The sequence below is a fragment of the Ctenocephalides felis genome, unplaced genomic scaffold (genome assembly GCF_003426905.1).
Source record: "Ctenocephalides felis isolate EL2017-DRISC unplaced genomic scaffold, ASM342690v1 CF-g0.4_SCAFFOLD_01170, whole genome shotgun sequence".
NCBI classification, from domain to species: Eukaryota; Metazoa; Arthropoda; class Insecta; order Siphonaptera; family Pulicidae; genus Ctenocephalides; species Ctenocephalides felis.
Window position 1 is genome coordinate 11,368,228 of NW_020537324.1, and position 22,186 is coordinate 11,390,413.

The 22,186-nt window shown below is 30.2% G+C and overlaps 1 protein-coding gene across 1 annotated transcript; it reads right to left on the reverse strand.

Annotated features, from left to right (window-relative positions):
• Positions 1–75: 75 nt before the first annotated feature.
• Positions 76–21,126, reverse strand: LOC113366794. Its single transcript, XM_026608449.1, has 6 exons — positions 21,063–21,126; positions 3,062–3,139; positions 2,788–2,900; positions 1,249–2,696; positions 760–1,167; positions 76–700 (listed from the first exon to the last, which is right to left on the reverse strand). Exons 1-6 carry the CDS (start codon positions 21,124–21,126, stop codon positions 76–78), a joined length of 2,736 nt encoding a protein of 911 aa, XP_026464234.1.
• Positions 21,127–22,186: the final 1,060 nt, after the last annotated feature.

Genomic DNA, 22,186 nt, shown 5'->3' on the forward strand with positions numbered 1-22,186 from the left:
GATCATCCCTTACATTTTATTTTATTCATAGAAAACCACTCACACAGTTCAAACTTTATTTTAACTGTTCAAATTTCAGCTTTGGTAATAATCATTAGCACCGAGTCTTTTTAACAACGTATTTCTTGGCATCCAATAAGGCGGAGGTGGATCTGATGCCACTGACGTCAGTGGTGAAATCATAACATCTTTTCTTTCATCTTCATCTAGTTCACTTCCATTATCACTAACATATCTTGATGTCCCACCAGCAACTGTTCTTATAGGTGCTTCTGGTTTTGAACTTTTAATTCTTAAACCATCACACGTTTCCTTCATTTCGGTCAATTGTCTTCTAAGACATCTGTATTCATCTAAAAATCTTTCTAACTGTGCAGAATGATAGTCGTATCTTCCTCCAACTAACGCATGATCAGCCCTGGAATTTAGACTGTTTATATTTAATAAAGGAGTTGCGGATGCTGTTGTGGATCGAACAGGTGAACTCGGAAGACTAGGTGGATCGTGAGAACTAACTGGTGATGAAGACAAGTTGAGAAAACTGCTGGAACGTTGATTTGTTGATGATAGTAATCGATTGTTCTGATTTGGAAAATTTCTATATTGATGATACGATGATGCACCGGATTCAGTCATACTGCCACTATTATTGCTGCTATATCTACTATCTTGGAGTAACGGAGATTCACTATCAGACCCTCTGAAAATTCGAAAACATTGGCATTTTATGTATATTAACTTGAATTTTATATAAGTTACCTGTGGTATCTGGAGTTTCCACTTTTCGTTCCCCTCTTCCTTGGAAGCGTGCAAAACGCATTCTCCCTCTGCTTTCCTGGATCTCCTGTAGTATCACCATATGCTCTTGTATCTAGCAAATCTGGGAAGTTTCTTTCATTATCACTACCATCACTATTGACTACTCGTTTCTGCATTTGATTATCAACAATGGAGCCAAGCGGCATATTTTGGTTTACACCAATGGCATGCTTGCGCATTCCACGTTGCGGTACTACAGGTTTATAGGGAGGATGATGAGTAGCGGGCAATATTGCATAGTTATTGTTCCCAGAATTTCCAGGAGTTGTAGGATTATTATTAACATTTCCAAAAATATTGAATTGACCTGAGGTTGAGCTTGGACCAGACTCTGGCGTCGAGTCAACTCTATAAACAAGAAAATATACTTAATAATATATTTTGTAAAGTACTCAAGGCCAAAACTTAGAATTATAAAAAATTACAAACCTTAATTCTGAAAGTCGAGGTATGTGTAAGTCTGTATCATCTGATCGTATTTCACTACCAGTTTCAGATGTCCAATTAGAACTATCTGTAGGACTTCTTACAACATTTCCTATGCTTGGACCTTGCACTGCGCTTGCTGCTTTCCAACTCTTTTCTTCTTTGCCTATTGCTATTGTTGAAGGTGTAGGTGTTTCTACATCATCTTCATAACCAGGATCTTCATCTTCAGTATCTTGTGTTGGTACATGCAGGTATTTTCCACGCCGTTTGACTGGTTGTACCATTGCGACAGTAGGGCATGTGCTAGTAGGCGACGCACTCATACCATTAGTTACTGATGGTCTTGAAGCTTTGTGATTCATTTCTATCTTCTCATAGCTATCTTCACGTCTACTATTGTTTGTATTATTCCATCGTGGCGGACGACGTTTTTGTCTTCTAAAGAAGCAAACTGCTATCAAACATGACCCTGTCACAAATATTATGGCCAATATTAGTGTTGCCATAATCATTTTTCCTGACAGAGGTGCATCCGGTGGTTTTCTAGAAACTGCTAATGTTACGCTGGCTTCAGCGCGCCCAGCTTTATTTTCAGCGGCACAAGTGTAGATACCAGCATCTTGTGCGTCAGCAGCTGTAATCGTTAAATCAATTTCATTGTCTTTTGCTCTAACAACATATGTTTTCTTTCCATGGATTGTTGTCAAATTTGCGATCACACGATTACGTAATGACCAACGCACGCTAGGTTCTGGTACTCCACCAATTCTACATCGCATTGTGATATTTCTTCCTTCAACTCCATGAGCTTTCGGATCTGGAGCCAAAATTTCTGGTGCACAAGCAAACTCATCTAACTCCAGTCTATCCCATGTTTTTCCTGACAGCCTTGCAGGAAACCTGCAGACTGGCGGAACATCACACGGAACGTTTTCATCAAGCATCCATTCCCGCAGAGGTCGTAGACTACATGTGCAATTCCATGGGTTAGAAGCTAATTCTATCCCGTGTAAGCCATGCAACATTGTGAGAGTAGATGACCTAACGTCTACCAAACGATTTCCGTCGAGTTTTAGCCACTCTAATGTATCCTCTAATGCAGCAAAAGCTCGTGGTTCTAATGTACTTATCCTGCAATCCGATAATTCTAATCGCACAAGTTGCGGAACTTTAACAAATGCCTCATCGGATATGCGTTGAATAGGATTTCCGCTAAGTTTCAATTCTCGCAATTCTGGTGTCGATTCTAATGCATTTGATGGCACTGTACTTAGAAGATTATAACCTAGATCAAGTTCGACAAGATTTGACAATTTTCTGAATGAAAATCTGTCTAGGGATCTCAAACGGCATCTGACTAAAAATATTTTTTGAAGATTCAAAAGTCCTGCGTTGCTGAAGGCTTCGCGTGTGATAGTTCCAAGATCATTGGCGGTCAAATCCAAAACCTGAACGTAATAGAAATAGTATAAAATAAAATTTATTCTAATAAACTTTTAAATCGATATCTTTTGTCATATATTTATAACTACCACGTACCTGTGTCCCTGCATCTAGTTTGGCTGGTATAGCAGACAAGTTAGCACCTTGGCAAAGAACAGTTTCTTTACCATTTTTCCATTTACAGTCGCACAACCGCGGACAATCAGATAAACAAAAAGTAATTATTGCAAAAATATTGAATATAAAAATTATAACATAATTTCTTGATAAGAGTTTCGACATTGCGGTATTAAATAGAATTTAGAGCTTTAAAATTTGATCAACTTTTTTTATATGTTAACAAATTTTGAAGGTTTTTTCAACGATACACCGGCAGGATCGTCTTCGTCTCCAGGAGTAACTTCATCCATTGTATCTGCTGAATGTCGAAGTCGTCTCATACCATTATCTGAAAGAGAAAAAATAACATTATTAGTAATATAATAAAGTAACCACTAATATAAAAATGCTAATTTTATGTTATAGCAACCCTATTCTTGTGCATAATTCTTCTCGATAAACATAGCTTTTGGGAGAATATCTAACACATCTCTTAATAGACTCAAAATAACGCTGATAGTTTCCACTTAGTTCTGGCAAATTATACTTTCGCCCGCGATGCATTTTCCCGACATGCTTAAACAATCTCAAATAGGGTGGTTTATGGTAACGCTTTGCGAGTAACGCCTTTAGTGAGTTTCTACATTTTCCATTTTCCGTTTGACTTGAATAAGAGACGTTAAGGAATCATACAACAAATGTTGAAGGGTTACGATCGTCTCGGTGTTGAAGGTTTCGTGCTTCGAATGACAATCGGCGAGGAAATTAATACGAGCGCCGCGCCCCTGCGTTTTATGCACACCTTCACCTGAAATTTAGGTTTATCTTACACTAGGGCTGTGAAAAAACCACGCATTTTGAAAAAATTATTTTATTAGGTGAAAGTAATTACTTTTCTCAGTCATTATTTTATACATAATAACTTGTATAAATATTTTACATATAATCTTGTTACCGGCGTTTTACAGTGATATTCAATTATATTGTATTACAAAATACATCTCAATAAATATTGTTTAATTAATGTCTATGATCGTTGAAACTATCATTCCGGAAATTTCAATAGTAATTATGGGGCTTTGTTATGGCAACGCTACGCTACGCTTTTTTCTTTGCCTGAATTGGTAATAAAAACTGTCCAAATGCTATGTATTTGCTATTCGATTAGGCGTAGTTCTGATTCCGACGACAGTTTTTACTACCAATTTATATGAAGAAACACCTTAATATACCGTTGCCATAACAACGCTATGTTGCGGTCTACTATATCGGAGAATTGGCTCCTATATCTCGATAAAATTTATTAAATTGCCAAAATAAATATAGACAATAACCAACTTCGTTTTCTCAGAATCTGAAAAAAAATCTCGCAAAAAGGTTTTCTCATCTATAGATTGATATAATATAAAAAATCATAGAAAATTATTAATGATGTGTGCATAACGATATTTTCATACATATAAAAATAATGTACTAGTATAGTGCTGTATGTTCACGGCCTATGTAAACATATGATTTTAACTTGTATGTAAAATGTTACAAACATATTTCCAAAATTTATTGGTTATATTCATTTTATTTATTCTTTTCTATAAAAGTTTTAATTGAATCAGTCTAAAATCATTAACTTATTTAATTCTACGCATTTGATGTTTATATTTTTGTTTTATGTTAAATTATATTAAATGTTTATATAACCGATTTGTTAGATAATTTTAATCTTTCTTCTTTGTTTGAAACTCTATTGAACAAATAAAAATAGAGTAATGATTTATTCTGATTAATTAATTATCAATGTACTGCATAAAAATATGAAATCATAGTATAAAATGCTTTTACTTATCTTGTATGGGTTTTATGACACACATTATTTTATATAGAGTTTTGTAGATTAAATGAATTGCATTTTAAATTGATGCTTAAGAATATGAGGAAATGATTAATATAGATGATTTTTTTTATATTTTTTGTATCATCTATAAAAATATAAATACCTAGATATACATTTTTTATATTTGTAGATAATATAAAAAATGAATAAATAGAAAGAAATAGAAAATGTGATACTCAAATATATATTATTATTATTAATTAATTAATTCGGAATAAAACTTTTATATAAAATCCGTTTAGAAAAATTATAAAGAGACCATCATCTAACTATTTTTCAATTTCTCAATCGTGTATGAATATTATTAATATCCGTAATATTTTTTTGAATATAATTAATCACTTTCTATTATTTCAGAAATTATTCAATAGTATTTTATAGCATTTTCAAATATTTGTTGGATCAATAATAAGTAGATCGCAAGTTTTTTAATTAAATATATAATATTTGACAAAATGTGTCCTTTTCCACATCGACAGCCCTATTTTACAATGAACACAGTTATCACCCGACGACACTTCATTTTAATGCTTCGAACGCAACTCGGATTTGAATACGAGCGAAATTCGTTAGTGCAGCCGCTCGAGGATTTTGCGTGGCCATGATTTTGATCAACGTCATCATTAATATTCTCATAGAGTTTTCCTCGCGAGAAACCGTGAACTTTTCTCACCGAGCAAACGATAGCCTCATAAAAGCAATTCGGTTAATTCATACAAGTTCTTTTCCGAGAACAATTCGAACAATATATCCAAGTCAAAGTTTTGAACATGAGAACATTTATTTGGAGTTGTAAAATATCTGCTATTTACATAATTTTTTTGTAATTTATTTAAAACCTATTTCTGGTTGATATCTAATGATTCTACAAAATTAACACAATTACATTTGTTGACAAATGAAATAATTTATAATTATGAACTAATTTTATATACGTGCTTTGGAATATACATATTATATATGATTATGATTATGATTATTTATACCGAACTGCAAATTTGAAGATGTAAATCACGTCTTGTTACATTTTTCGAAATTCCAATATCTAATCCAATGTATCTTCTATCGAAATAGTTTCTTTCCTATCGTCGTGTTGGATGTTAGCAATGTCTTCCAATTTGTTGGGTAGTGCAATTGAACTCGATTGTTTCGTACTACTTAAAATATATTTCCTGATCATTGCTTTCCCGCTATCTTTTCTCAAAAATAATATAAAAATATACAAGAGAAATTTATACATTCAGAATATTTCAGTGAATGCGTAATTAGATTGAGCATTGAAAAATTTAATGCTCTTGTTAATTGATATATCAATCTTGTGATTTTATGTAATCAATGTAAAGGTCTCATAACGAAAATTCACATAATTACTCTTTCAAATTATCACGAAAAACGTAAAAATAATGTATATATCAGCGTCATTACTCTCCTCAACCGCCGTTAGGTATTACTTAAAGGGAGGAGGATCTAGAATGCTATGATTATACTTTCCTCCAATTTAGTGTCATTCGCTGTGTGTACATATGTATATATTTTAATCAATTTATGAAAAATCTTTGAATGAATAAAGCAGCATATAAAAATGTGTTTAAAACATGTAAAATCACCAAATGTTTCTGTCTTTTATCTATTTTTTTCTAGAGATTGGTGAATTTTATATTGAAAAAATAAGTTTAAATAGATTTTGGTATGCAATGCTTTAAGGCAGCCGACAATGAAGCTGTATTTCACGTTATCGTCACTGGTCGTTCAACGAAATTGGCTGCCAGCGCTTAGCACATTGCTCGGGATCAGATACGACCCGACTCTTGTTGCAAAATGGAATGTTTTCCTCGGCTTAGATTAGGGATTATGAATAAAAATAAATGACTTAAACTATTAAAAATAATATTTGTTATTTTACTTATTATACTTCTAAGTTTAGTATAAATTTTTCCAAATTTGAGATGCCAACACTCCGGTCAAATAGACCATAACATACAGTTGTTATGGCAACGCAATGTTACTCTCCTTTCTTATATAAATTGGTATAGTAAAAACTGTTAAAATGCTATATATTTGCTGTGCAATCAGACTTTCCACGCATAAAACCTAACTTCACGTATATGTTATAAATGCACAACAGAAAATGCAGTTATGATAACATACTTTTTGGCGTTTGTGCGTTTTTTAGGTTAGGAATTATAACTAAAACGCCTGACTGCACAGCAATTACCTACATTTCGAAAGTTTTTACTACCATTTTATATGAAGAAAGTAGTGTAACAGTCTTTGTTACCAAGGAATTGGCCCGTAAATCATTAAAATTACAAAAAAAATAATTAATTTCAAGCTTTATTTAAAATGTAGAGAAGTTTGTGCGTTTTAATAAGTTTGAAAATAGTAAAATTTTATTACTAATATTATTTAGTACATTTGATATTGATAATTTAATTAAAAATTAACGCATTTTGCATAGCAACTAAAACCATACCTTGTATGGTTGTCAAATAAATAATAATGTATATTGTTTTGATTTATTTTATCGATTTCCATCAGTATACCTATTGAAAAGGTCTTTTTATAATGGAAATACTAAATAACAATACTTAATTTATAACTATACTAAAACTATATTAATTAGTAATTTTATCCTATAAATTTTCCAAAGGCCTTCTGAAAAAATACGTTTTCATTCAATTAAAATAATTTATACTAAATTCTTTTAATACTAATTAATATTTATAATACAATTTGTTATGATGAACTATTTTGCTTATTTTAATCTAGAAGATATGCGAATTAAAATAATTTGATTAAACTAATTGTCATCTGAAGATTAGATATTCATCTCTGACAAAGAATAAGCTGAAGAACATATGAGAAAATTACAAAACATAAATAAGGAGCTTTACCATTAACACTATCTGTCTTTAGTTCTGCATTTTCCTCAGGGCTGTGCCAGATATTATATATCATATCGAGTGGATATTTATTACCGTAAGATAAATTATGATGACAGAAAGGTTATTCAAGGCCTGAAAATATATCCCAGGCCATAAACGAAAATGGGGTTAGAATATGCAAGGATTATATATAAAATGTGGTATTTATTTAAATATAAGCGCGTCGCACGCCTATATTCATTCGCGAATGAGAATAATAAAAAATATAATATGCTAAGATGATAATAATGATATAAAGCGTTTGAAAGTATGAGGAAATAAATATTTTATTAAATAAAGGTTACAGTAACGCGAGAATACACTTGATTTAAATCTTTTAGAAAGATGTTTTTTTGTATTCTTTAATAAATCTATTACAAATCAACAATATTATTTATTTACTAAAAATTAGAGATAAAGAGCACACAGAGTATTCTAATATAATAAAAAACATTATCTAACAATACTTGTCATAGATATGAAGAGAGATTTAATTCATTAAATCATTTAATTCATATTCACTAAATATCATATATGTACTAAACTTTATAAATATAGATATTCAAATGAACTAGCAAAAAAGTTATTAATTATTACATAAAAGACAAAAATTTGCTGTATTTCACTAATATATTTAATAAAATTAGGCATTATCGAATACAACATATTTCCCAAATAATCATGAATATATTTACTTCAATTCATTTTCATTTAATGTCATAAAATGTATGAATTTATCGATTCAATCACTAGTTTATTTAATTCGGTGTGCATAATTGAAAATGTTTTGTTCGATTGTTATGTAATTAAATAATTGCATATGGAATGACCATTAATATAAGCTTATTATGAAAAACATTATTTAGATTGAACGCTATTTTGATGAACCAATTAGATTTAAATAGCTTTTTGTTTTTATTTTAATTATGTTGTAATGTTTTGTGTAACGTCATATAGTATTTTGAGAAAAAGAGGAATGCAAAGATTTAAAAAATCTGTATTATTGCAAATATTTAAACGTAAAATTTGATCTCGTCATCAGTGGATACAATTTTTGGAAGTGTAATATTTCGTGTAATAATGGTACGGAATTATTGAAATTATGTTGTTCGCACGTAATATTTACAACTGCCGGAATAACTTTTTAAATCATTTTTGAGAATACATAGCAGCCGATGCTTCCAAAATAAATTCGAAGTCTGTGGTATTAATAGTGGTATAAATTTAGTCGATATTTAGAACAAATTAAAAAAACTTACTATGTTCTCTAAAAGTTTTTGCAAAACAAAACATGAGCTTACGCTGCATTAATCCGTAACTAATGGTTGTCCCTATAATCGTTAGATTTTTAATTAAATCATCCATTGTACAGTTATTTAAATTATTTTCTTCTTATCACATTATAGATCTTCCACATAAATTTGGCATAAAGTTCTATCTGTCTCTCTATGATTATAGTTTAAATTTCCACTATCTCCTCATCTCCGTTAATTGTACCGTTAATATCCTTCGTGTTATTAAATAGGCTCTCTGCGGTTCAGAGAACACGTCCCTTTTCAGTCTGCCAAAAACTTATTTACCTACGTCATTCACTAAACCCGGCAGATCTCCTACCAAATTGAGTATCCTACTGATAGTTAGAAATATACTAGTAAAACTGAGTCGCGGACGGGCATGTGTGAATAGAGAAAATAGGACCCCCGAAAAAAGACCGTCATAAATAACACCCGAAGGATGATGCCGTAGGATGACAGGACTCTGAATGGTTTTGAATTATATGAAAAGGTATCCTAGTCATTACTCGAGGATAAATCGATGCTTTTTCAAACAAGGAATTGGATTAAAGTTTTTCAATATAAAAATATTATTGCTGTTCCTTTATAATCTTGTGATGTTTTTGCTTGTAAATGTTTAATATTATTTTTTAAAATACGTTGTAAATATATTATTAATGATTGTCCTTGAACAGTTTTGTTGTTGATTCACCTTCATAAAATTCAAGTATCTTTAGTTAAATATATGCAAAAATCTGTTGTTCTCATCTCAAGATCAGTCCCCAATTATCATATTTAAATTAAATTCATCTAATTAATCTCCGGTGCGATTCGATAATAAATCCATGGTCTAATTCTCAATGGCTTTGTTCTAAATTCCCTTGGTTTGAGAATTAGTCAGATTGAAACTACCAATTAAGATGTCCGCGATTTCGCGTACATTTGAACGATTGTTATTGCGATTAGTACAGACACAATGTCAAGATTACTGACACGATATTACAACAATTTATGCCTGTGTTACATTTGCATAATAATTAGAGTTTCTGGTTCGTTACTACTATTAGGGTGCTAGATATGTGATGAACGTATGGTGTGATATATGACTTTTGTGATTGTATTTTGGATGGTACAGGAATTAATAGTGTAGTCTTCATATTTATTTGATCCAAAAAATTAAAATGGAATTGAATCTCCAAGGAGTGTTATAAAAATAAATAAATTATTTGTAATTGTGGGCATAAATGTAATGATTGAATAAAGATCCAAACGAGCGCAACGAAAGCACTATTTATATATTTATATATGAATAATATATAAACTATATGCTCGGCAACTAGATATTTGTATTGTTAGACTATTCTAAGAAATCAACATAATCATTTTTTTTTTAAATAAAAATCATTACATAAAATTTACCCACGGTGGAGACGCCTTGTACTTTTGTCAATGAGTATTTTAAATAATTATTCTATTTTATTCTGAAGCTAAACATTAAGTAAACATATTAGACATGTTTAACAATTATGAAAGTTGCTAGTCTTGATTTATTATCCGCTCAAATTAACAATATTTAACACTAATATTATTTTATTTATTTTATTATGAAAACCGTTCACAAATATTTATCCACGGTCGAGACGTCTTGTAATTTTGTCAATGGAATATTTTGAATATACAATACAATTTAATTCTGAAGCTAAACCTCTAGTTTACATATCAGACATGTTTGGCAATTAGCTATTCGTCTTGATTACCTAGGCTTTGGTATTATGATAGTACACATCTCAGTTTACCTAACCTCATATAGAAGACATTCTGTGCTGTATAAGCCTTGGGCTTATATTTTGATTTAGCAAGAAATACAACAAATAACTAGAAACAAAATGTAGCACATAAATAAAAATAATGTCTCATTAACAATCGATATTACCAATATCTTGTTATTTAATAATATTATATTACATTATCAGAATTAACTGGAAACAAAGAGCAATAAATAACTTTATGGCATTTGCCTTAGGTTAACTATATAAAGGAAGTGTAAAAGTAAAAAGTTAGGAATGATTCACTCCGTTAGTTGTCCCTTCTGGGTTTGAAAAATATATTACTCTCCATCCCGTATCCGCAAAGGACAGAATTGATACTGCCTGAGGCATTTTTTGCGAAAAATTTATTCTCATTATAATCTTTGTTATTTTCCTTAGCAAAAAAACTATTATGCGATCTACGAATCGTTTTTGAAGTATTCATATTATTGTGTATTGAGAAGAATTTTTAACGATCATTTAGCTTCAATATTTAACTTATTATATTATATCTACCTCATTAAATTTAGTTAGTTAGTTCAAACTTTTTGTTCCACATATATATAAAATTTAATATATTCTTTACAGTGTCAAGAACATTTAGCAAAAACAAAATGAATGCAAAAATTCACCGTCTCTGTGGTATGGTCGATATCCTACATTGAAAAACTTCATCCTGCGCAAAGCATGGTCGCCCTTAATTAAAAACTCAATTTAGATAAAATTAGCATTTATTGAGATTGTGCCCTGCCGCAAAATGTCTGAGTAATTTATTTGAAATTTATTTTAATTATATTGAGTTTGTAAAAAAGTTAAAAAGCTTTTAAATATGTTTGAAGATGAATTCATAACTTTTTGAGATTTATTTTTACTCTTTCGTCATTCACCGGAGAAATAAAATCCTGAGGGCGGGCTTGGATTTCTCTATACTTAAATAGTTTGATAGTATCGATATTCAAACTACGCTGTGCTAAATTAAGTTAAAAATAATACTTTTGTAAAAATATAACTTTTCAATAGATAATTTAATATATAAAATAAAAACCATTAAAAAAATGGCTTTGGTTCCAATTACCGGACTCTACTTCTAGACTATTCAGAATTAATGGGGAAGCTGGCACGTAGCCCAACTGCAGCTTTAAAGCTCTCGTCCGACTTGCCATGAGCTTTTTCTGTCTTGTTTATAGAATTTCTACCACGGCAAAATTTACAATGATAAAGGAAAATCCACTTTTTTAAAAATAAAAAAACTAGTTTACCAAGTAAAATAAATTGAGAAATAATGCGAGTCGAATACAAATAAAAAAATTATTTCCTTAGTTACGTTTGATTTGATTTTTTTGTATTCTACCTAATTTGTTTATAGTGAATGCTTGATTCTTTTACAAATTGTTATTATTATATATTAAATTCATATCAGATTAACTATTTTATATAAAAATAACTTTTCATATTTATTTTTCAGATTTTTTCTAGTTTGTTGACTCAGAAATGAATAATTCATTCAAAAATATTTAATTAATATCGATGTCATTCATTTACAGTCACATATTGCAATTTTCATTGCCATTGAATATTCATGAATGTAAACTCGTGCAATCAAAGTTCAAAGAATATTAGTTTAAAAGTAACTTCTTCTCGGCTGTATATCCAAAGTATAGCGTGCAAAACTATTATACAACTTTGTCTCTTGACGTATAAGAGATTCAACATTAGTTCGTGGTGTCGGAAGAGTGGTTTTAATTACGAAAGTCACGAAAGACGACATCTTGTAAGTAACTGTGTGTTTTTGACTTTTCTTTGTCTCCCTTTACGACTGTCTTTACGGACTGGTAACCTACGATAGAATGCTTCGCAAATAGCTCGAGGAGACGTTTCCTAACTAATTACTTAAAATGGCAATTGGCTACTTGACATGTAATGTGAAGTAGATCAATGTAATTAAGTGAAATTTCACGATTTTAAAAATATTTAGAATCTCATCTATATGTGAAGATATTAAAACAACCTATAGGTGAATTTGCTTAAGACAGCTTAATGCAATTCAATTTGAAGAAATTGTTTAGCATTTATTGAATTTTTGTTCAGTTGGAATAAATATATGATAAACTTCAAATTCTATTGAGATTTATATATGTAACCATTACGATCCAATGTCTAATATAAATTAGTCAATTTATTGTAACCCTGGGCTCAACCAGACACACACATTATAGTTAAAAGAGGTAGTAGAGACGTGACAGTAGCGACACCTAAGAGGTATTGTGGTTTGTCATGTAATCTCTGGATTATCATGTAAAGAGAACGTGGGTTTAAATGTATATCCGGCTATGAGTGGAAACTGGCTTATTTTGTAAGCTGAGTCATGCCACGTCTTAACTCATATCAGAATGGCTACAAAAGCGGTTCAACAGTTTATACACTTATATAGATATCTGGTATATTATGATCTGATATCCTTGTTTTTGCAAATATTGCCAAAATTGTGTTTTATAACCTCATGCAAATTTTATTACAAACTTCAAAAAAAAACCATTCCAAATAAAGTTGAATTAATTAACTTATTTACAACTTGATGGTCATATGTACAAATAATATTTTCTGAAAGTGAATACTGTTTCAAAAGACTGATTTATATACTGAGATCGTTTTACAACAGCGTTTTTATGTTTTTAGTTTTTTTCCTTTTCCTTGATTTTTAATGCTTTGGGTTGAATATATGAATTTTTATAAGTTATTCGATTTACCTTGGTTTGTCACACTTAATTTTTCATTTTATAATATATATATATTCAAAATTTATATTTTATGAAAACAAAAAATGTGACCAGGATTTTGTACTTTTATCATTTTTACATCTACAATTTCTTCTTCTGATTGATTTACGTTATTTTATTCACTCTAGATGTTTTTATATTGTTACTATATTTTTATCATATTTATTTTTTATTGTTGCTTTAACTGAATATGATGACACATTTCAAGTACAATGAATAACTATTTATTTTTTTTCTTTTTTGCTAAATTTTTAACAGTAAATTTTTATAATTATGTATCAACTATTGAAAAATACTTTCAATATACATAGTATTGACAAAAGAAATAAACTTAAGTTAAACCCGAGCCTTTAGGTATCCCATAGGAACAGAACTTACTTAATGAACATCAGCTTTTTCATATTTCAAGTTGATTTTATCTATTTATATTAAGATAATAAATATTTAGATTAAACTTCTACTTATTTTACATTTTTTTATAAATTGAACATACTTACGTGATAATTGTACTCGATATAATATGAAATACTATTACTGATTTTTATACAGATAATAAAATAAAATTGCAATGGTTGGAGCGAGCATGATATTTGCGATATAAATAAAACATTCTTTAGTGATATGTACATATTCAAGTACAATATATAGCTCTTCAATTTGTTTGATAAATATTATTATATAACACTTAGATATTCAGCCCTATTTTGATTAAGAATCAATTATCAAATGTTTAAATTTTAATATTGATTGAGCTTAATCATACATCTGGTTTTAAGTTTTGTTATCTCACAACTGCTTATTTTTATTTTGATGATTTTGTATGGGGTGCCTAGTTATATTTAGATAAATTATTTTTCATTGGAATCTAGAAAAATCTTGAAGTAAGTAGTGAAATGAGAGGGACTAATATTTTAACATGTTTGAAAATGAAGAAATAGTATTTACTTAATTAGTTTTTTCGTGTTTTAAATTATCATTTTGTGTTTTCGTTATTAAATCTTAGATGTATTTATTTATTCTAGTATTATTTACCATTGTATATCTAGTAATAGTGTATTTGGTTTAAAAATATGTGGCATTTTTTGGTAGGTTATATTATTATGTACCTGCTAATTTGAGTTTTCATTCAATCATCCTATCTCCTAATATAATAAACTCCCTCAACCAAAGCTCTCTGACTTTTTCACCTTATAACTCTATCACACGCTCAATGTGTTTCGTCAATTACTTTATTTGGGATCCCCTTCGCTTCCTTGCGACATATTTACGCGAGTTGCGTGCTTCTGAGCATTTAATTTGCCGACATTCCATTACTTACCGTAATCAAATAAGTGCATCAACGTACTTAATTCTATAAAACAAATTTACAATGTGACGATTTTCAAGTCGAATGTGTATACTGTCCACAGTCTATTCACTTATACAAAAGCATAATATTCTATGCAAAATAGTATTTTCAACGCTTTGTCCTCTCATCTCGCAACGCTGAGCCATGTTCGCGTTCTCAGATCTTACGGTACAAGCTTGCGTGCCAAAGTAGAGCTTATTCCAGATATGTAATAAGTTTTAATAAATTTAAAAAAAAAATATGATACGCTGCCTAATTTTGTTAAATGAATTTGCAATAACTATGTAGCAAATAATAGTATCATATTCTCTTTTAGTAAACAACAAAAATGCATGTTGCAAAATAGTGCGAGATATTGAATAAAATGATATATCTTAAATATCTTAAATCAGTAAAATACATAAATAACGTTATTTTGGTAAAAACGATTTATACGTATATTTCTTCATATTCAGATAAATTATAATGAGTGAAGGTAAAAATATATTAGATATTTAATAATTAAAAATTATTTTATATAATTAAATAGAAAAATTCATTATTTTAAATTTAAATGTAAAATATAAAGCAAAATAAAATATAAAACTGTTCAAAAAGTACTTAATTGAAATATCGTTTTAATTACACTCAACACATTGATGAAATTATGCCTATATAAAATATTTTTTAACATATTTTATCTTCATTGGCAGCAATTTAACCCTTTCCACTCGGATGCCGCCGCCCCAGCGGCAAAATTCATATATATCTCGGAATTCGCGAGCAGAATATTTGATTGTGGCGTATCTAAAATTATTGGAATATGGTCAATTTTTATTACTGAAATATTTTAGTTAATAATAATAATATTAACGCACTTTTTGTATATGTTTATTCATTTATATTATTTGATACTTGAAAAATGTTAAGATATTTTTAAAATTATAGCTAGGGTGATAATTCGGGATTTGGGATCAAGGCGACACAGTCAGTATAAAGCCATTGTTTAATTTCGTAAATAAACTATCAAGTAAAATACAAATTCATGTTACATCAAAAATGACAAGTAGTTGAATAATATAGTAAATAAACTATCGAGTAGAAGACAAATTTACAAAATATTAAAAACCGAAATATTTCAATAAACTGTAATATAACTACGTGTAAATGACATTTCATTTGTATAAATAAACTTTCTGATACATGTGACAAATTAACATGAACAATAAGAATCGAGATTCAACTATTTAAATATAATTTTCAACTGTTTATTGTAAAAATAAAGTTAACATTTTCAATAATAGTAAACAATACGATTTCCAATTAATATTTTTCAATCAAACTTATGATATTTGCAATTGTGTTAACTATATGTCATTGATACTTTTCAAACAGATTTTGATTTTAAATTCATTCACTTACTTCTGGCTAAAAAATAAGAGACGAAAAATTTTACACTCTACTGTTAATTATAAAAAAAAGCTTGGCCAACCATTGTAGAAAACAGCGCGAGTCCTTATCAAGTTCCATCGTATGAATGTTTACATTTTTTAAATAACATACTTTTTCCAATTTTAGCCTCAACTGATTCAGAATAAAAGGTAACGTCGAGAAAACCTGAAATTAGCAAGTCTGAATTTCTGGAGAAAACCTAAACTTCTCCGTCGGAAAGTAGAATATAGTATAAAATAGTGTGATATCAATTTCCTTGAAACTTCTTAAATAATTTTTGCCGATGATTCCTTGAAAATCTCTATTATTGCCCATAGAGTTTGGTCCTGTGCTTTTAGGAAATATCTTGGGAATCCTATCATCGCATCATGATGGCGGTGCATGTATCTTCATCCGTTCTTAGTTTAAGTTCTCATAGAGAGACTGCGTTCCGTGTTCTCTCTACGGTAACCTGTCTTTCCATCTTACAGGGGAATTCTATTGTCGGGCAATGTCACAAGACCGGACGCTCGTTCTACTACAAAGTTTTTTCGTTATTTTACTCGAGCGTTGTTCGACCACACGTTTTATTCAATGCGACGAATCATTCTATGTGGTAAAGAAAAATCAGTGCAAATAATGTTAAATCAAATAGTATGGTCGCACAACCATAGTGGGATTTCGAAATATTGTCGTACATTGTCCTTTGTCTTTTTTAGTAAATTAATTTTTCATTGAAACATTGTACACTGTTACTTAAGGGGGTATTCTAGTGTAGAGCGATGGATTTTATGCGATTTTTAAAGTGTCGTAAAAGAAAGCAATGAATGTTTTTACTGTCAATTTTTTTACCACTTGTTTATTAATATTATTAAAATACAAAACAAAAATTAAAAAATAAAAAAGTTGAAAATTGTAAAAACTGGCAGCTAATGAAGTGGGTGGTCTCAAAAAATTAGCACTTCAGTCTTGACCTGATTTCAGCCCTCCTAGCCATCGGAATTGCAAAAAATAAAAAGATTATTGATCTACAATGATGTCGCAATCGCCCGAACTAGCGATGAATATAATTTTTTTTACAAATTGGGGACTGTTTGAAAAAAGTGTTTTTTTTTACTGTTTTTTGAGTTTCTCGATTTTTTTTAAAATAGTAAAAATTGGAATTTGGGGATAATCCTAGTTCGGGCTATAGATAGGTCTATAAACAAGACTCTCTGAACATTTCAAGTGAATCGGTCGATTAAAACTCGAGAAATCGTGTCAACAGTACTGAAAAGGTATGTTCTGAGAACAACGCATTTTAAGTTTTGCCCGAGACCGAGTTAGTAAAATGCCTATATCTCCGAAAATTATTCAAATTTTCAAAAACCTTCTCGTACCCATATTCTTAGATAGTTGAACTTTGAAAATATGAAATAAAAGAAATTAGATTTTTTTGAATTTCTACACTAGAATACCCCCTTAATCTGTTTGCCTATGGGGCGAAAAGGGACAGGTGACAAATTTTAGAGATAAAAAGCATTTCTGTCATAATAGCTAAAAAGCATTTCTGTAATTAGAAATTGATTAGGAATTCTACCGTTTTTTACGTTTTTTGTTGTTGTGATATAGTTCATTGGGTTTTGCGTTTTTGGTTTAGACAGTCTTTGTTTTCCGCTCTACCCTAGTTATCTTATGAAAACGTTGATAAGAACCTAAAAAAAATATAATAAAATTTATACCACAAGTCTAATTTAACTTACATCGTCATATGCCCAATTGCTAATTTCACAAGCATATGTAAAATTAATGCAAAAAAAGTTGTGTGTAATAATTATTTTATTGGTTTTCAGAGTCCCTTCTGAAAAAAAAGTGTAATTATTATTTTATTGGTTTTCAGAGTCCCTTCCGAAAAGCAATTTTAAAAGAAAAATGAGATATTTAGATTAACCTATAAATAATTCCCTACGAAGTTTGGTTTGTCATTATCCTTGCATAACATGCTGCACTAGGATTATATATTCCGCATCCAAAAGTGCCTTCAATAATAATCGTACCTAGTCACAGTGTATCAGAATATGAGCACTATTAGTAGGGTATTAATTTACATCAGTAATCCTTTAATCCTTTTGTTATAACGACATATGTATTCATGAGTATTATTGATCTCTCTTTCTCTATTATATACGATATTTCCAGGCATATACCTAACATAATTCATCTGCAGCGGTACTAACGGCTTCCGAACTTTGTTTCAACTTTCACTGTATGACAAGAAACGATAGGATGAGAGTATGAGAAGCCTTAGGACATACTTGCTTCTTCACAAATGTCTTCGCTTAGAGAACTTGTGTTATTTCACAACTTGTTATGATAACTTATGATATCTCCAGTTGGTGTGTATGATCTATATTTGTCTGAGAACAGATACGATACGTTTTGCAGATACTTTTGTTTCAAAAACAAGTTCTTAAAAAAAGTAAATGACAGAATTTATGCATTTACTTATATTTCACATTATGATACTGATTTCTATTCAAATCAGTTTGTAGTTTTAACAGATTTTATAATTGAATGATAACAGTTTAGCAAAACATTTCCTAAACTCGAAGAGTTGTTTTTCCTAAACTGGTGAAGACATCATTTTAGTTTTTTGTGGTCAAAAAATTATCATAGAAAATGTTGCAAAAATATTTAAACTTAAATTGATCTCTTTTAAATTAGGGGAAAGTCCCGTAACGCCGGACGGGAACGAGTATGAATCTTTTTATTTTAAAATACAAGTGAAAGGGTCGCAGGGTGCACATAGGTGCAGGATCACGCGCCAAGACTCAACTGTGACGCACACGGCCACGGAGGTAGCAACCTTTTGCTGTTTTAGGCGCTAAATCACGGCGTCACCTAAATATCATTTAAGTAATTCTAGTATATTTATGCATTTACATTTGAGTGGTATGCAAAGATAAAAGTAGTACTTGATTGTTAACCGTACAATGGTAGAATATTATTAGATCTTTTGAACAATTTTAGTTGGTACCACCAAATGAACAAAAATGTCTGTCCCTCACCGCCGGACACTAAGTCGTTCCTTAACGCCAGACAGTAAACATATTGATATTTTTGTGAGAATTGTCGTAATTTATTCTAATTATTTAATTTTGTTCTGCATGAGTGCTAACGATCACCACATACCCCATTTTTTGTATTTCCGAGTCAAAGAATGAAAATCTTATGATAATGCTCCAGCTGAGAGCATCGGCGTGGCCCAGCCAAAAAGGTGGATAAGTAGTGATTTTTTTGCAATTTCAAAGAATATTCGTCAACCACACATGTGCAGACACATGCCAGAGTGTGGAGATGGTTACATATATGTTCAATGCAGGTGATTTTGAAATGTCTGATACTAGATGCCACTTTCTATAATCATAATTTGTGTTACCAATGTTTGATTGATAGTATTAATTATTTTTTAGCAAAGGTTGCGTTTTTGTTAATTTAGTTTCATTTCTAACTTTGTTATGTAACATAAATCATAATTTAATAAACATTTCGTAAAATATTTTTTTATTTATTTATAAATAACCTTAGGTGCCCGGCACTCGGGGACTTCCCCCTATAATATAAAATTAATAAAATTTTATTACTGTTATTGATTCATTGAATTATATACAGGGTGTCTCAGTCAAACCGAAGCGCTTAACATAACTGTCGTAAAATTAAAAAAAATATATGTCATTAGTTCTTTAGAAAGTTTGAGCTTTTAAGTGCAACTTAGAGCTTTAGTGAAGTTGCGACTATTTTTCAGTTATTGTGGTTGAATTTTATTAATTTTGTTTTTCAAATTTTGAAATAGTAACCGTAAATACCATTTCCAGGATTACAGTAAAAATAATGACACTTGCCCTAGAGTCAAGACTCAATTTTTACATAATTTAGTTTATGTTCATTAGAATAAAAGTCAGATAGGAAAATACTAATATTTAATATAATAAATGTTCAAAATTTGAGCTTTTTAATATTATCTCACAAAGTTATACTAGTCTGCACCGATTGCAAGAATTTAAAAGTCATGAAACTCGAAATCAATTTGCGTTTATCAGTTTTTTGTCTGCATCCTTTTTTATTAACTAGCAGGTAAGCGCAAAATTTCGATTCAAGTTGTTTTCAAAAATTGTGAGCAGATTGCAACTGTTCGAAAGCTATTAGTTGCAAATCGTACTAATTGGTTTTTGGTGAAGATGGGCTGAAATAAAACTTGTTAACAATCATGATGAAATATTTTATGGTGATAGAGTTCAAGGTCTTGAAAAATATTCTGAATATATATATATACATATATATATATATATATATATATATATATATGTACATATACATTAAATATATACTTGTTCTATATACATATATTAAATACTCTTTGTGTGGAAACGATATCAATCAGTGTTTACGATACACTCCAGGGCGCCCTTTGTGCAAATCATGCCAGCCCGCAACGTCCGACAGCTTTATTTCGCTGTCCAACTCAAACAAGGACGTTTTGCATGGGACACAAAACGGCGCGCACACATCATACATCCGACCGCCACTCTGCCGCGAATACTGGCGCATAATTTCTCAATTCGGTGTGCAAAGCAATTATGAATCAGCATTTGAATTGACGACAATTATTACGCAAAACAGTCTTCGTAGAGCGTGTTCTGTCACTTCCATCCCGGTCCCAGTGCCCGTCTCCCGCCGCGGTAACTGAATTAGCGTCGATTAGCTAACCGCACTGTGGACACAATCAACGCTTAAAATGGCGCCGAACGCTAATTGTACGCCGGCGGTGCCTCGACGTCTGTTTTATTGAGCACTCTACTACGCTCTATGCTGGTGTGGTCTATATCACCATCTATATTTCCGCTGTCTTCACAGTGTAGATTCATTGTTAGGTTTTGGAAGAGATGTTTTAATAGTTCTATAATAACTTTAGCGAACATAGTAAACTTACTTTTTATATCATGCAGTCAAAATTATAACTGTTAATATTGTAATTGTTAATATTGTATGTGGCACAGATCTTTCCTTCATCGCTAACAATGTACGATAAAACTGCATTTATTTTTTTACGTTTAAATCATATTTTTAATATAGTTTATTTACTATTTTTTCATTCACTTATTTTACAATATGTTTATAAATTGTTAAAGTTATGTGAGAAAGGGATAAAATTACGGTCGGATATTAGTAGATACGTCCAGTAGATACTCCACTAGGAGTATAATTTTTGATTTTAAATATTAATCAAACTTAATATGTTACCTTCATATATATATATATATATATATATATATATATATATATATATATTATTCGAACAGCGATCAGAACTATAAGGGTTCTATAAATAAGCTGCTGCGATGATTTGATTCAACCAACTACCTCGTTCGATAGATTGCCAACCAAATAGTTGGGTCTATGTAATGAATTTTTTCTATAACAATTTATGTATTAGTAATAAATTATCAAATGATGTAACATCATGTGAGAAATATATTCAATTAAAAATAAATTGCTTACTATATTTAAAAGTAAAAACCGATGTCAATACTGATACTGATACCAGGCACCTGGCTGGTATCGAATCTGAATTCTCATTGCTCTAGCCACTAACACACAGGAGAGCCAATAAATAGAACTGATTTGATAAAAAAACTTCTCTGCATGTACTATTCTAATGTACGTTCAAAATTAGAATATGGTTCGATTTTTGGTATCCTTATCAAATTAACAACTCTGATGCGATAGAGAAAGTTCAGCGAAAGTTTCTGAAATATCTTTATTAGAAAACCTATAAAAATTACCCTTTACTACACTTTACTACAAGAATTTGGTATTCCTTCCCTTGCCTCACGTCGATTCATCTGTACAATTATGTTCTTATTTAAACTTTGCAATAATTCTATAGACTGTCCTCTTATTCTTAACCAACTATCTTTTAATGTT

Coding starts and splice junctions, on each gene's coding strand:
- LOC113366794 (XM_026608449.1), bottom strand. CDS start 21,126: ATGAATCTACACTGTGAAGACAGCGGAAATATAGATGGTGATATAGAC. Junction 1,168..1,248: donor CCTCGACTTTCAGAATTAAG/GTTTGTAATTTT, acceptor TCTTGTTTATAG/AGTTGACTCGACGCCAGAGT. Junction 701..759: donor GGAAACTCCAGATACCACAG/GTAACTTATATA, acceptor TCGAATTTTCAG/AGGGTCTGATAGTGAATCTC.